The 14119-nt window shown below is 37.0% G+C and overlaps 1 protein-coding gene across 6 annotated transcripts in view; it reads left to right on the forward strand.

Moving 5' to 3' along the window:
• Positions 1-14119, forward strand: part of Anks1b (ankyrin repeat and sterile alpha motif domain containing 1B) — a 1085844-nt gene that overhangs the window by 256126 nt on the left and 815599 nt on the right. For all 6 annotated transcript variants that reach the window (XM_085843084.1, XM_085843086.1, XM_085843085.1 and 3 more), the window contains exon 9: positions 11117-11260. In XM_085843084.1, coding sequence (XP_085699210.1) covers positions 11117-11260 — 144 coding nt within the window. The remainder of the gene's footprint in view (positions 1-11116; positions 11261-14119) is intronic.

Genomic DNA, 14119 nt, shown 5'->3' on the forward strand with positions numbered 1-14119 from the left:
TAATTATTATTATAGCTTTTGTGGATGTCACTAACCTGGGCATGTACACGATGTTAAAGTGTAGTGTAGGTTGAGGGATTTTAATCCAGCAGTATGGTTGCTGGATTAAAGTGATGAATCTGAGAAAGATTTGATACAGTGAGTCAGAGATAGGATATACTCAACTCTCACAAGAACAAGACAGAGAAGAGGCTATTTAAGAGCAGTTCATGGAGCAGCTTGATTCAGTTGAGTCAATCCAATGAGTTCACTCCATGTAGTTCCTTACAGGTCAGAAGAGGCAATTTTACTGGGACTTTTTTTTTTTTTTTTTTTATAGAGACAGGCTGCAGGTGAAGACAGAAGAGTTATAGGATGAGAAGGAGCCAGAAGATTAGAACAGATTGCAAGACTTAGTTTAGGCAAAGCAGAGCAATTTAGTCAGAAGCTGAGAGAAGCCAGTGTGAATCAGTCAGCTTGGAGAAGAGTTTGAGCCAGAACAGCTGAATTGAACCAGCTGGTCAGAGTTCAGAAAGAGCTGTAAAGGCTGAGCTTATTCAGCAGTAAGCCTCTAAGACTACAATTACATCTGACAAATAAAAGTTATAGTTATAGTAGATGTGTGTCTCTAGCCTGGGCATGCATTCTTATGGTCATGTTAAAGGGTGTTTTAGGTTGCCAGTCAGAATAATTTTTTAAAGAAAACTATGAGCAAATACTCAGTGTTTTGACCTACCATGCTATTATATAACTCCTGCCCTCCTTTGAATTGATGAATAGTAACAATTTCATGTGAAATCTCCTGTGTAATAAGATTATGCAAGTTTGGAGAGAAGATACACCCTAAGGTAATATTGCTTTGCATAATAATTGTACAGGAATTTGAAGCACCAATGAGCAAAGCCCACAAAAAGAAATGAAATTCTGTTGTTGATGAAAAGCACCTGTCATTTAACCAATCATCTGATTTAATTTTTTTTTTTTTTGTAAAACAGAATCTTTGTCTTCAAATTATAAATTTTGCCTTATGTTCTAAGCCTTGGTGAAAACCAAGCCAAGTTAAACAAATCTCTCTAAAATCTCCTCAGAACTTTTAAGATTTTTTTCACTTTATAAAAGAGAAATATTTATGGAGGAGGAGAAGTGGTAAGCTGTCATTTAATGTTCTTTCTCTTCTAGGATTTTTGATGATATCTGCATAGATCTCAAGGAGTTGACATGAAAGTGTTCTTTAATAAAATAAAATAAAATAGATGCCAAGCTCTCATTTGGATTTCTAATGATTATAAACCTTCTTTTACAATGTGGTCAAATGTAGCATGTCCTCAAGTCATTGAACTAATAATTTTAAACTAGCTTTATCTATGAGATTAACTTAAAAACTGAGTAATATCTTTGATAATAGTTTATTCACTTTTAAAGTAGGGAAAGTTCTTGCCCAACTTTACTGGCTATTACATATTTGAAGTATGTTATAAATTATTAATGCCAGTATATTATGTATATAAATAGGTAAATATATTTTATATTCATACAATTTATATGAAACACACAGATACAATTTGAAAGGAAATCCTGTTTTCAGTGCTATGTCAGTAACATGACTTTACTTTTCTCAAATTGAATTCAAATTGTCTCTCCATGAAATTTATGTTTTGTGGCTCCTTTTCTCTTTGTCTAGTAATGCAGAATTATCTTAATCTTTCTTATGCTTAGACTATATAAATAAAGATCTACTTTCTTCTGTGGAATTTTCACCTTCTTCCTTCTGGACCTTTAAAACTACAGGTGTTCAGTAAAAAGTTTAAAAGGCATTTGAAACAAAGAAATCCTTCTGTGTGTTCATGAGGTTTCTTTTCCATATACATATATGCATATATATGATTATATTTATTTTGTTAAAGTCTTTTCAAATACCTTTTATACAACTCAAATAGTCCTGTCCACTCAATGGGAGGAAATCCAAGCCTGACACTGTAAACTTAGCCAACTTCTTGAGGGTGGTAAGGCCCTGGAGCCTAGATGAAATACCTTCTACATTACTAGACCAGAATAACCAATAACTGTATTCTAAATACCCATCCTTATGTTCACAGATAAATGTAGCTCTCACCCCTCATCAAAGAAGTTTCATTTACAGCAGATGGGAATTGTTACTCAAAGCTACAACTGGCCAAAGTGCATAGGTCAATTAGAACGGGCTGCCCATCTCCAATTAGTACATTCACAACACACCACACTTAATACTCAGGGAACATATCAGAAAAACATGTGGGGAAGACTGTAAGAACCAAAGGATTAGGATGTTTGCTGCTATATAGACCCCCCTTTAAAAAAAAAAAAGGACTCCAGGTGGACAGAAAGGGAGGAGGCTGTGCAGGTGAGAGTAGTTGGAGGAATGAATAGGACCAAAATGTTATGTCAAATCCTCAAAGAATTAATAAAAATATTTTCTTTTTCAAAATAAGTTTTACATTGCAGATTTCCATTCTGACTTTAGAGGGCAGTGCTAAACCACCAATTTTCAATACTTCTGTTATAGCCACTTGTAATGGTTATTGTAAGATAAAGCTGAAGTTTCAATCATGATATTTGCGATACAATCATGTAAGCCCTTAATATGATTTCTATGTAGTAAAATTAATTATCTAGTAGACACTTAGTAAGTTCATTATAGACAATACATTGTAGATGACACAAAAATGAATAAGTCTGTACTTTCTTTCAAATAAATTAAAACTGAATGGGGAAGTTAGACACACTATATGTGTGTAAATGCCAAAGCGTTCTGTGTGCAATACCAATCCTTTTGTGATTGTGATAGTAAAACTATCAATAACGACTATTTTATGTGTTAGTTATGGAAGTAATTCTAGCCTCATAGCACCCTACAAAAGTAGAAATGATCATTGCACCTATTTTGGCAAGCAAGGAAACTGAGAATTAATGAGATTAAGTATTTACTCAAAGCTGCTTAGCTAAGAAGGTGCAGAGCTAGGGCTTAATGTGTTCTTGTTTGACTTCAAAGCAGGCAAGGCTTTTTGGCACTGTGCTTCCTTACTTGAAGGCCTATGTGAAATGCCATAATGTGCCTAAGCAATGGTAGACATGTAGAAAAGAGTGATATAATTTAGGTTTGTGAGAAATCTGGGAAATGTTTACATAAAGGGCAAAATCTGAACTATACTTGAATCCATAGAGTTACAATAGTGGCTAAAATAATAGTTAATATTTATTGAAACATTATCATATGCCAGTCACTCTGTATCTATCACCTCATTTGATTAGGAGGAAAAAGAACTTCTAAGTGTTATTTTTTTATTGTGTAAGTAAGGCAGGCAAGGCTGAGATTGGTCAGATCTGAAAATGTGCAGTTTGAATTTGAATCCAGGATTATCTGCTTATAGAAGCTATATTTTAAACCCCCATTATATACTGGATAGAGAAGTAAGGTAGACGGGATGGATAAAAATGTGGAACATGACTGTGTAAGGCTAAATAATTCTACTTGACTGAGGTCTGGACTGAATATAATGAAATAAATGAAAAGGCAAAAGGAGGGTTTCAGTATCACAGGTTTGTAATCCCAGCTATTTATGACATGAGTTCAAGGTCAGCCTTGGCACTTAGTGAGGCCCTAAAATTGGATGGGTAGAGAGATGAGAAGGATCTGGGAAAACTTTGGTTGTGGGGATCATGATCAAAATATACTGTATAGAAATATAAACCAAAAAGAAGTTTAAAAAACCAAATAATTTTTTGCTTCCTGAGTTCTGTGGATTGTATTCTAGGTATTCTTGTCTTTTTTGGATAATCTACTTATTAGTGAGGACCATGCATGTCCTTTTGATTCTGAGTTACCTCACCCAGGATGATATTTTCTAGTTCCATCCATTTGCCTGCAAAACTTATGATGTCCTCATTCTTAATAGCTTAAGAGTATTTCATTGTGTAAATGACCCATATTTTCTGTAACCATTCTTCCATTGAGTGACATCTGGGTTGTTTCTAGCTTCTGGATATTACAAATGAGGTCACTGTGAACATAGTGGAGCATATGTCCCTGTGGTATGGTGGAACATCATTTGGGTATGTCCAAGAGTGGTATAACTGTGTCTTCAGGTAGATCTATTTTCAATTTTCTTAGGAACCAACTGAAGTTGGGGACCCCTGTGGTTGTATTAGGGAAAGGCTGGAAGAAGATGAGAAGGGTGATGCCCTAGGAAGACCAGCAGTCTCAACTAATCCGGATTCCTGAGATCTCTCAGACACTGAGCCACCAACCAGGCAGCATACATGCGCTGGTCTGAGGCTCCCAACACATATATAGCAGAGGACTGCCGGGTCTGGCCTCAGTGGGAGAAGGGCCTAATCCTCCAGAGACTTGAGGCCCTAGGGAGTAGGGAGGTCTTGTGGGGGAATAATACCCTCTTGGAGACAGGGGGAGGAAGAATGAAGTGAGGAACTGTGGGTGGGGGCACAAGGAGGGGGGCAACAGCTGGACTGTAAAAAAATAAAAGGAAGAAAAAGTCATTTAGGAATGCTCACAGCCATCCAGTGGACAGAGCACAGGGTCCCCAATGGAGGAGCTAGAGAAAGTACTCAAGGAGCTGAATGGGGTTTGCAGCCCCATAGGAGGAACAACAATATGAATAAACAAGTACCCCTAGAGCTCCCTGGGACTAAACCACCAACCAAAGAAAATACATGATGGGACTCATGGCTCCAGCTGCATATGTAGCAGGGAATGGCCTAGTTGGTCATCAATGGGAGGAGAGGATCTTAGTCCTGTGAAGGCTCTATGTCCCAGTGTGGGGGAATGCCAGGGCCAGGAAGTAGGATTGGGTGGGTTAGTGAGCAGCAGTAGGGGGAGGGATAGGTAATAGGGGGTTTTTGGAGAGGAAACCAGGAAAGGGGATAACATTTGAAATGTAAATAAAGAAAATATCTAATAAAAAACAATTTAGAAATGCTAAATCACTAACTAATAGCAAATATCAAGTGGAATAAGCAATACAATTTTTTAAAGTTGAAAATAGGGGACTGGAAGTGGTAGTTTCATGGAAGAACACTTGCTCAGCAAGCAGGAACTTTAAATTTAATTCCAGCTCTGAGTAAAAAATATAAAGAATAAATTTGATCACAGAACATTTAAGATAAATTGAATAATTTGCATATTGTTCATTGTTTAGTGGAAAATAATTAGAGATTTATGAACAGGGATGCAGTACAAACAGTTATTTTTTTTAAAAAAGAGAAGATATATAGGGAAGAAGTTAACTGCATAATTGAATATATTAAGTGTAGAACCATTAGCTGAACTAATGAAGTGAAATATTAAACTATGAAAATTGATAGATTTTAGCTGAGTATGCACCATTTTATAGTGCTATGTGGGGTCCCTGTTGATGGCCAAACCAATAAACTAGTTAGGAATTGGTGAGTGAGATGCCTTTGACATTTTTAGTTCTTTTTTCGTGTGCAACAAGGATCTAAGATGTACATGTTCACATTCAATTAAAGCCATTTTAAAATTTTATTTAAAGTGGATTTTTTTTCAGTGTAGTGTATTCTGATTACAGGCTTGCCTCTCCCAACTTCTCCCAGTTCCTCCACACTTGCCCTCCCATCCAGATCCACACTCCCTCTCTCCCTTGATAGAAAACCAACAAGCACCTAAAGATTGATAATGAGATAAAATAAGATAAAGCAAAACAAAGTGAGTTGGGAAATGACAAGACAACCAAACAAGAGAAAGGCAAATTAAACACACAAGAGACGCACATAGATAGATACAGTGCCACGTGTTTGCACACTCAGGAATTCCATAAAAACACACAAGATGTGCACATAGATAGATACAGTGCCACGTGTTTGCACACTCGGGAATTCCATAAAAACACACAAGATGTGCACATAGATAGATACAGTGCCACGTGTTTGCACACTCAGGAATTCCATAAAAACCCCAACTGAACTCCATAATATATATGCAAAGGACCTGTAAAATAGAAACAAACAAACAAACAACAAACAAAAAAAGAAGTCTTTAACATTATGAGACAAAAAATTCCTCAGGTTGCTATGGAGTTCATTTGTGTTGGCCAACTATTGCTGGACATGGGGTCTACCCTTAAGACTAGCTTGTTGGGCTGGTGAGATGGCTCAGTGGGTAAGAGCACCCGACTGCTCTTCCGAAGGTCCAGAGTTCAAATCCCAGCAACCACATGGTGGCTCACAACCATCCGTAACGAGATCTGGTGCCCTCTTCTGGAGTGTCTGAAGACAGCTACAGTGTACTTACATATAATAAATAAATAAATCTTTAAAAAAAAAAAAAGACTAGCTTGTTTCCCCAGTGAGACTCTTGAATTAATCTATTTGATAGCCACTTGCTTCTCTATTCATCATATAATGGACATGTCCACTTCTCCCAGCTCTAGAACACCATCTGGTGCAGGCATATGCCACTGTGTGCCTGCTGCCACGGTCTGAGTTCATATGTGTGTCAGCCCTGTTGTATCTAGGAGACCTTGAGTTCTTAGTGTCCTCCATCCCCATTGGCTCTTATGTTCTTTCCACCATTTCTTCTACAGAGTACCCTGAGCCTTGAGGGGAGGGAGCCCTTTCAGGGCTGAGCATTCCAATATCTCACACTTTCTGCATATTGTCTGGTTGTCAATCTCTGTATTTGTTCCCATCTACTGTAGGAGGAAACTTCTCTGATAATCAATGAGCCAGGCATGGATCTATGCTTGTAGCAGAATGTCATTAGGGATCATTTTATTGCTGTATCCCTTAGTGTCACAGTAAAATTTGGTTTCCCCCTAGGTCCCTGGCCTATTTAGTCTCAAGTTCTTGCTCATCCAAGCAGCATTAAATATGGGTTCCATCTTATGGAGGGGACCTTAATTCAAATCAGATATTAGTTGGTCACTCTCACAAGCTTTGTGGCACTGGTGAGCCACAATATCTTTCAGCCATGTCATTCTTGTAGGTTGTAACTGGGTTGGTGTTTACATTTTTAGTTTTGATAGAAGGCAGAGTTCCTTCCAGTTCCATGAATACCAGTTTTTGGTGGTGAGGGCTTTAGGTAGGCACCAGGTTTGTTTTCTCCATGTTCAATGAGTTGTGTATGCGTTATCTTTAGTAATAGGGCTTTGTCATCAGCTTGTGGAGAGCCACCAATCTATTAGCCTTGGTGATATCTTGGATTGGCTGGGGGTTCCCACGGGACCCCTCTGGCCAACAACTCAATTGGATGTAACCCATTCCCAATGTTGGAAGCTTCATTTGGTGATCAGGGATGTCCAGTTGGGGCTCTGTCTCCTCTGTTACTTGACACTTTCATTTAGAACACCTCTATATAAGTATATACTGTAGGAAGCTTCTAGTGTATTAGACTTCCATTTGACCCCTCAAATGACCTTTAGTTTTAGGTGTCCCTTTCTGTATTCTCTTCCTTGCCCTTCCTCTTATCTCCCTCCTCCCATTTGATTCTCTTATTCCAGTCTCTCCCTTCATCCACGTATAACTATCTATTCTCTTTCCCCTTCCTAGGGAGATCCACCCCTCCCCCATAGTCCAATACTCTCTACCTAACCTCTGTGGTTATATGGACTGTGGCTTCCTTAGTAATGACTTAACAGCTAACATCCAGGCATAAACAAATACATACTATATTTGTCTTTCTGGTTCTGAGTTCCATCCATGAGATTAATGTTTTAGACTTTACAAGATAAAGAGCCTTCAGAGTAAAAAAAGTTGGTGTGATAAACACTTTCTATTGCTTACTTAGCAAATACGTATTTATGAAACTATGGGTTGATGTGGACCAAGTTATAGAAAACTTAATTGGCTGTTGCAGATGGCAAAATGTTCCCAGGGATGTCATCATGTCATACAAGATTCAAAATATGCATATTTTGTTTAAAGTGCAGTGCAATCGCTTACTTATTCAATTTATTGCTGTTTGTGGGATTTTGTGCAAGATGAGAACTCTTGTAATCTTGCAGCTAAGGAAGGTCTTCAATCTGACAATCTGGGTTTAAACTCTTTTCTTCTGCCACTGAAAAGTTTTGTGGCCCTGGGTTCTACTCAGGTTTTCTGTACCTTGGTTTCCGTGTTTATAAAACAAGGGAAAATAATGTTCTCCTTAAAAGCTGTTTTGTGAATACGGATAATTAACGCAGAGCTGTCCCCATGATGTTACAGACCACATAGTAAGTTTCCAGTATGATGTGAGATGACAACTAATTAATTAAAGGACTGTTTAATTGCATTATGTTCTAGTTGTTGGCAGTTGATAAAGGGAAAACTAAAATGTGGGTGCAGAAAAATCAACTTTATTTATACTGGGAAGGAAAGAACATCTTTAATTTTATAATCAAATACCTTTCCTAACCCTAGTAATTGTGATCTGTCAGTATTGCACGGAGCACTATATGCTCAAGACCTTTTATGAAGCTTATTTTTTAACTTAAATTTTTTTGAAAGAATAGTTCTATGAATTCTGTGAGAATTTAATACATCACATTTTGTTCATATTTACCCTACTCCCATCTCCTCCCAGATACACTCCATTTCCTATATATCCAACCTCTTGAAAAACAAAGCAAAACCAAAAGTCCCATGGAGTCCAATTTCTGCTACCCATATATGCTTGGAGGTAGGCAACCACAGGCGTGTGATCACCTTACCAGGCACCACACACTTCAAGAAAATAACGTACCTAGCAGCTGTTAGTTGCTAATAACTCTTCGACTAAGGGCAGAACTTAAGGTCTACACCCCTGCTCTGTGCTTAGATTTTGCCTGACTCAGGCCTTTGCATGGCTTCTGTCTGCTGTCCCAATCACATGCACAACTTCCCTGTAGTGTCTGGAAAATGATTTCCTGGGAGGGTGGACTATGTTACAAGAATATCATTTAGAGCCGAGTACTCTGGAGTCTCTTGTTGCCTTCATCTTGATACATTGTGGGTCTCTGGGTTAATCTTCATCTATGGCAAAAAGAAGCGTCTTTAATGAGATTTGAGAGAGGCACTATAGGTAAAATACCAAATCACCAGGAGTTAGTTAACTACCATGTCCATTTAGAGAAATGTCAGCCTCTTCCCTATGGCCTATGGCTTATCTAGCCACGGGTCTAGCTTCAGGTTCCTAGTCCTGATAATGGTCCTAAAGTTCCATCTTGTGGTTGAGGCCTTAAATACATTCAGAAAGTGCTTGGGTACCTTCCATTACCTTCATGCCCATATTGTGCCAGTGAGCATAACTTATCAGGTTCAGCTCACAGGGTTCACTGCTGGGTAAAGGTGATGATTCATTGTTTTACATTGGAAGCAGGCATAGCACTATGAAAGCCAGTCACTAGGGTGGAAGCCTCTAGTGTTCCCTTCTCTACTCTGCCCTCGCATCCTGCACTCCAGTTAGTTCATTTTGTTCCATTATCCATCTTTCCCCCTTTATGCCACTGTATTCTATCTCCCCTCCCTTAAAAGTTCCCTCAGCATGCCTCACTGACCTAGGTGGGTATCTCAAAGGAAACAGAGATATCTAAAGATTCAAAGCTAGCATCTATAAGTGAGAGAAAACACGCACCAGGGATTTTACTGGATCCGGATTTTATTTCACTCAGACTGAATATGTCCGGCTCCATCTATATTCTTGAAATTTTAATTTCAGTTTTGCATCTAGATAATATTCCATGATGTAGATGGATCACAGTATTCATTCATCCATCCATGATTCATCCATCCACTATCCAAAGATTTGCATAGTGACTGCATCAGTTGGGACTCCCACTAACTGTGAATATGTGGTTCCCCCCACCACATCTATGCCAGCATTCCTTGTTCTTTTTTAAAAATGTATACATATGTGTTATTAGAATCCAGTCCACTGAACATTCAGTGGGGCCTTTGGTAATAGTCATTTTCTTTAGTTCCTGAAAAGTTTCTTGTATCATTTCCTTGAACTTCTCGTTTATATTCTCTTTCTAATGAGTATAGAGCTCTTGTTAAAGTTTTGGCCTTAAAAAAAACTCCCTCAGTTTTCCTAACTACTAACATCTTTTTTTGTATTCTATCTGTTATGATGTTTATTGATTTATTTTCTAGTTCTTCCACTACAGCACATGTTTGTACTTATGTATGTATGTATGTATGTATGTGTATATGTATGCACACATGTGTGTTTATGTATGAATCTATGTATTTGTTGGTATTCTTCAGTTATTGTTATATAGATATCCTCTATACCTGAGGAAAATGTAAATTTAAAAAGTTTGTTTTATTAGAGACTTTCTTCAAATATATGATGACTGTTATGTATATGTAGCTGAAACATTAAGAAGTGTTTTGCTAGTGGACTGGTTAGGGGGCGTCTTCACAGTTTCACAAGTTGTCTGTCTCTCCAGTTACTCAATCACTCAACTGCTTTTCTTTCAGGTTCTCATCTGTCAGCTAATACCTCCCTGTCTGCTACTCCGAAGTCACCCACCATTGTCCACACATGTTCTTGATGCTGCTCATCCGTTCCCATCTGTTTCCCCTACTACCTTTGTCTCATAGTGTATGCATTTTAATAAACCTGGTGTAGTCACTTTAGTGGGATTTAAGATGTAGTGAAAGTAAGTTTGAATGTTTGGCATGTAAGCTACTTGTGAAAAGGTTAAAAGGATTATCTATCCCTGTCATGCCTATCATAAGGAGTTCACAGGGTTTGCTTTTGGTGGCCCCCTTAAAGCATTTCCTACAGTAATTCCTATTTCATTCAAGTCTGTCATATTGGCCTCCTTGCTACATTTCCCTTAATTCTATGACTAATCTTAAGGTCTTGATAAACCATAAGATTTCCCTCATTCATTGCTGTTCACATATTTTCTTGGGTCATTGTTCCCTGTTACTAAACGAACTTTATTCGTTTGCATCTTTCCCACCCACTTTCTCTGCTCTCAATTTAAAATTGAATCATGCATATCTCTGGCCTAGCAAGATGGCAGAGCCAGGTCACTAAGGCTAGAAGTCCGCCGGCTTGCTAAGACACACCAGCGAGTCAGTTATATGCTTTGATTGATGTTATGATATATGAATAACATTGGTATAATACATTGGTGTAATATAAATTTGATTTCAGAGAACTTCATCTACAATAAATTTGTCACCAGGAGAAGTGGAAGACGAAGAGGAGGATCCAAACTCTTGTGGGCCCACAGGACTCTGGGAAGCACTAACTCCTTGTAACGGATGTAGGAACCTTGGCTTTCCCATGCTTGCACAGGTAAAACTTCGCTTTTGTTAAGGTAACACACGACTGTGCGGTGGTCGCATATTTATTCGTAAGGCTTCTCTTCTCCCTCTTTAGCTTCCTGTGAGTCTCAGTGCAGCATGTAGTGAATTTGCACATTTGTTATGTTTCTAAACTTTGGTTGTAATACTGGAAGTTTTTCCTACTTATAAATGTTTAATGTTTATGATCCATAAATATGCCATTTAAAAGAATATTAAGATGTGACCTAAAGCTATAGTTAGAGGAGGCGATATTGAAGTTGTGTAAAAGCATCGGTAGCAATACATAATTTTTGTAGCACAATGGAAGCATTATTGAATAATATGAACATATCCTATGTCCCACTAGGAATTTTTAAAAATGAGAACAGAACACTAAAATACTGATTATACTGTTTATAAACATTTCAGTAGTAAGTCAGCTTTATTGTATTGTGGGTCCTAAGGTTCAGAAATGACATAATAGAGTTAGGAAAGTTGAAGCTGCAATAAAATTATTTCTACATAAGATGAGATAGACTTCATACAGATGAAGATAGTGTTAAAATAAGGTTAACTATACTGAAAATGGGTAGAAAAGTAATTTGTCACCAGGAGACAGGTAAAAGGATATTGTCTAGGACAGGTAAAAGCCACGTTGTCTAGAAATCTGTATCACAAATACAATTTCTGTTTTGCACCTGGGTCTAGAAACTATCCTTTTTCTTATGGTCATGTTGCAGGAAGTTTGATCTTAGCTCTCCAAACTCCAATAAGAATTTTTGTAAAAAGATTCATAGAATATTCATATATATATATATGAATATGTAGTATGTAATATGTTCATATATATTATATGATATATAATATTTAAATGTATATGTATTTAAATATTTGATATATAATATTAAAATTTTCTTCATAGGACTTTTATAATATCTTCCCCAATCTTTAATATATATATTATAGAAAAAATATATATAATTTGTTATTAAGAAATGATTAACTGTGGGCTGGCGAGATGACTCAGCGGGTAAGAAAACTGACTTCTCTAATGAAAGTCCTGGGTCAGCAACCACATGGTAGCTCACAACCACCCATAATGAGATCTGACACCCTCTTCTGGTGTGTATGAAGATAGCTACAGTGCACTTAGATATAATAATAAATAAATCTTTGGGCCTGAGCAAGCACAGTTTGACCAGAGTGAGCAGAGGTCATAAAAATTCAGTTTCCAACAACCACATGAGGGCTCACCACCATTTGTTTTTCTACAGTGTACTCATATATACATAAAATTAATAAATAAGTCATAAAAGAAATGATGAACTGTGAGTTCTGTGAAGAAGGAAGATCATTTTATTGGTATTCAATATCTGTGGATCATGACAGCAAAGTTCTTGTTGGTGTCAGAATAGTGGGAGGAGCCGTGGGCATGTCTTCCCTTAAGGTCTTCGTGCACAGTGTACTAATCTATATTGGTATTTATATGAATGCAGAGGGAAGGAAAAAATCACAGGTTTTTGTTTTGTGGATATTCTAAATAGTTTTATAATAATGAACATCTTTGCCCATTTTAATAATGTTCAAGACTTTGTCAAACTATGTTTTTTTAATTGTTTATGTTATATATCTTAAAAAGTAGGACTCTTGGATCAAAATAGAGTATCAGACCTGTTACTGTCACACTCTGCAACCCAAATCTTTAACACTACGACTATATCTGGCCAGCCAACACTTGACTCACGATTGCTCTAAGTATATTTTGAAGTATTAGTAGTAAATTTCTTCTGATTTGCAATTTTAAAATGGTGTGTTTTCTTTGATAACTTGTCTGAGAAGACCAGTATTGCTTGAATAAATTTCTTAGATATTCTAGATATGAATATTTCAGCAGTTACATTTACCACAGAGTGTTCTTAATCTTTAATTTTTCTGTGGTCTTAATTTGTATGCACATGCACAAGTATATTGTGCAGTTTTTAATATAAAATTCATTAAACTTTTCAGAGCTATTTTTCCTTTAATTTATTGCTTTTAGAATTGCTTTTATCTTCAATTACAGATACGACTCTATATTGGGTTTCACTTGTTAATACCTAGTTTTCCTAGGTATTGTATGAACAATAACATATTCCTCTTATTATATTTCATCCTTATGGATTGGATTTACATCTAAAATCTCATTTATTTCTGCTTTCCCAATATGTTAAACTGCATGGCTAAGAGTTGACGTTATTAACCCATGTTATTATATTAAAACTATTCCCTGGCTTGCTTGTTTGCTTTTAAACTTTTATATTTTATAATTACTATGCTACGTTTAAAAGGTGTTCTTCTTGGATTTTAATTGTTGCTATATTAAATATAAAATTTACTTATGATGCAGTTTTTTTTTTTTTTTTTGGTTTTTCGAGACAGGGTTTCTCTGTGTAGCCCTGGCTGTCCTGGAACTCACTCTGTAGACCAGGCTGGCTTCAAACTCAGAAATCTGCCTGCCTCTGCCTCCTGAGTGCTGGGATTAAAGGCGTGCACCACCACGTCCGGCTGATGCAGTATTTTTTAATTGGATTTGATCCAGCAATCTGGAAATGGGTCTCTTATATGCTCTCCTCATATAAGTTCTTGAACATGTGTATTTTGTGTATCTGGATACTATTATTCATGGGTTCTCCTTTAACAAGACCATGTGTACATATGAGTGAGCCATATATATGTTTATAGATTTTTATTCCAAAAGTATGTGAAGGGATTTTGCAGTTTTACAATTAATTTTAAATTGCATTCATTATTACTAGTATGTGTGGGTGCATGTACCATTGTGCATGGGTGAAGCTTAGAGGACAACTTTGAGGAATTGGTTCTTTTCTTC

Source organism: Mus caroli, unplaced genomic scaffold (genome assembly GCF_978045245.1).
Source record: "Mus caroli unplaced genomic scaffold, Mus_caroli_1 scaffold_9, whole genome shotgun sequence".
NCBI lineage: Eukaryota > Metazoa > Chordata > Mammalia > Rodentia > Muridae > Mus > Mus caroli.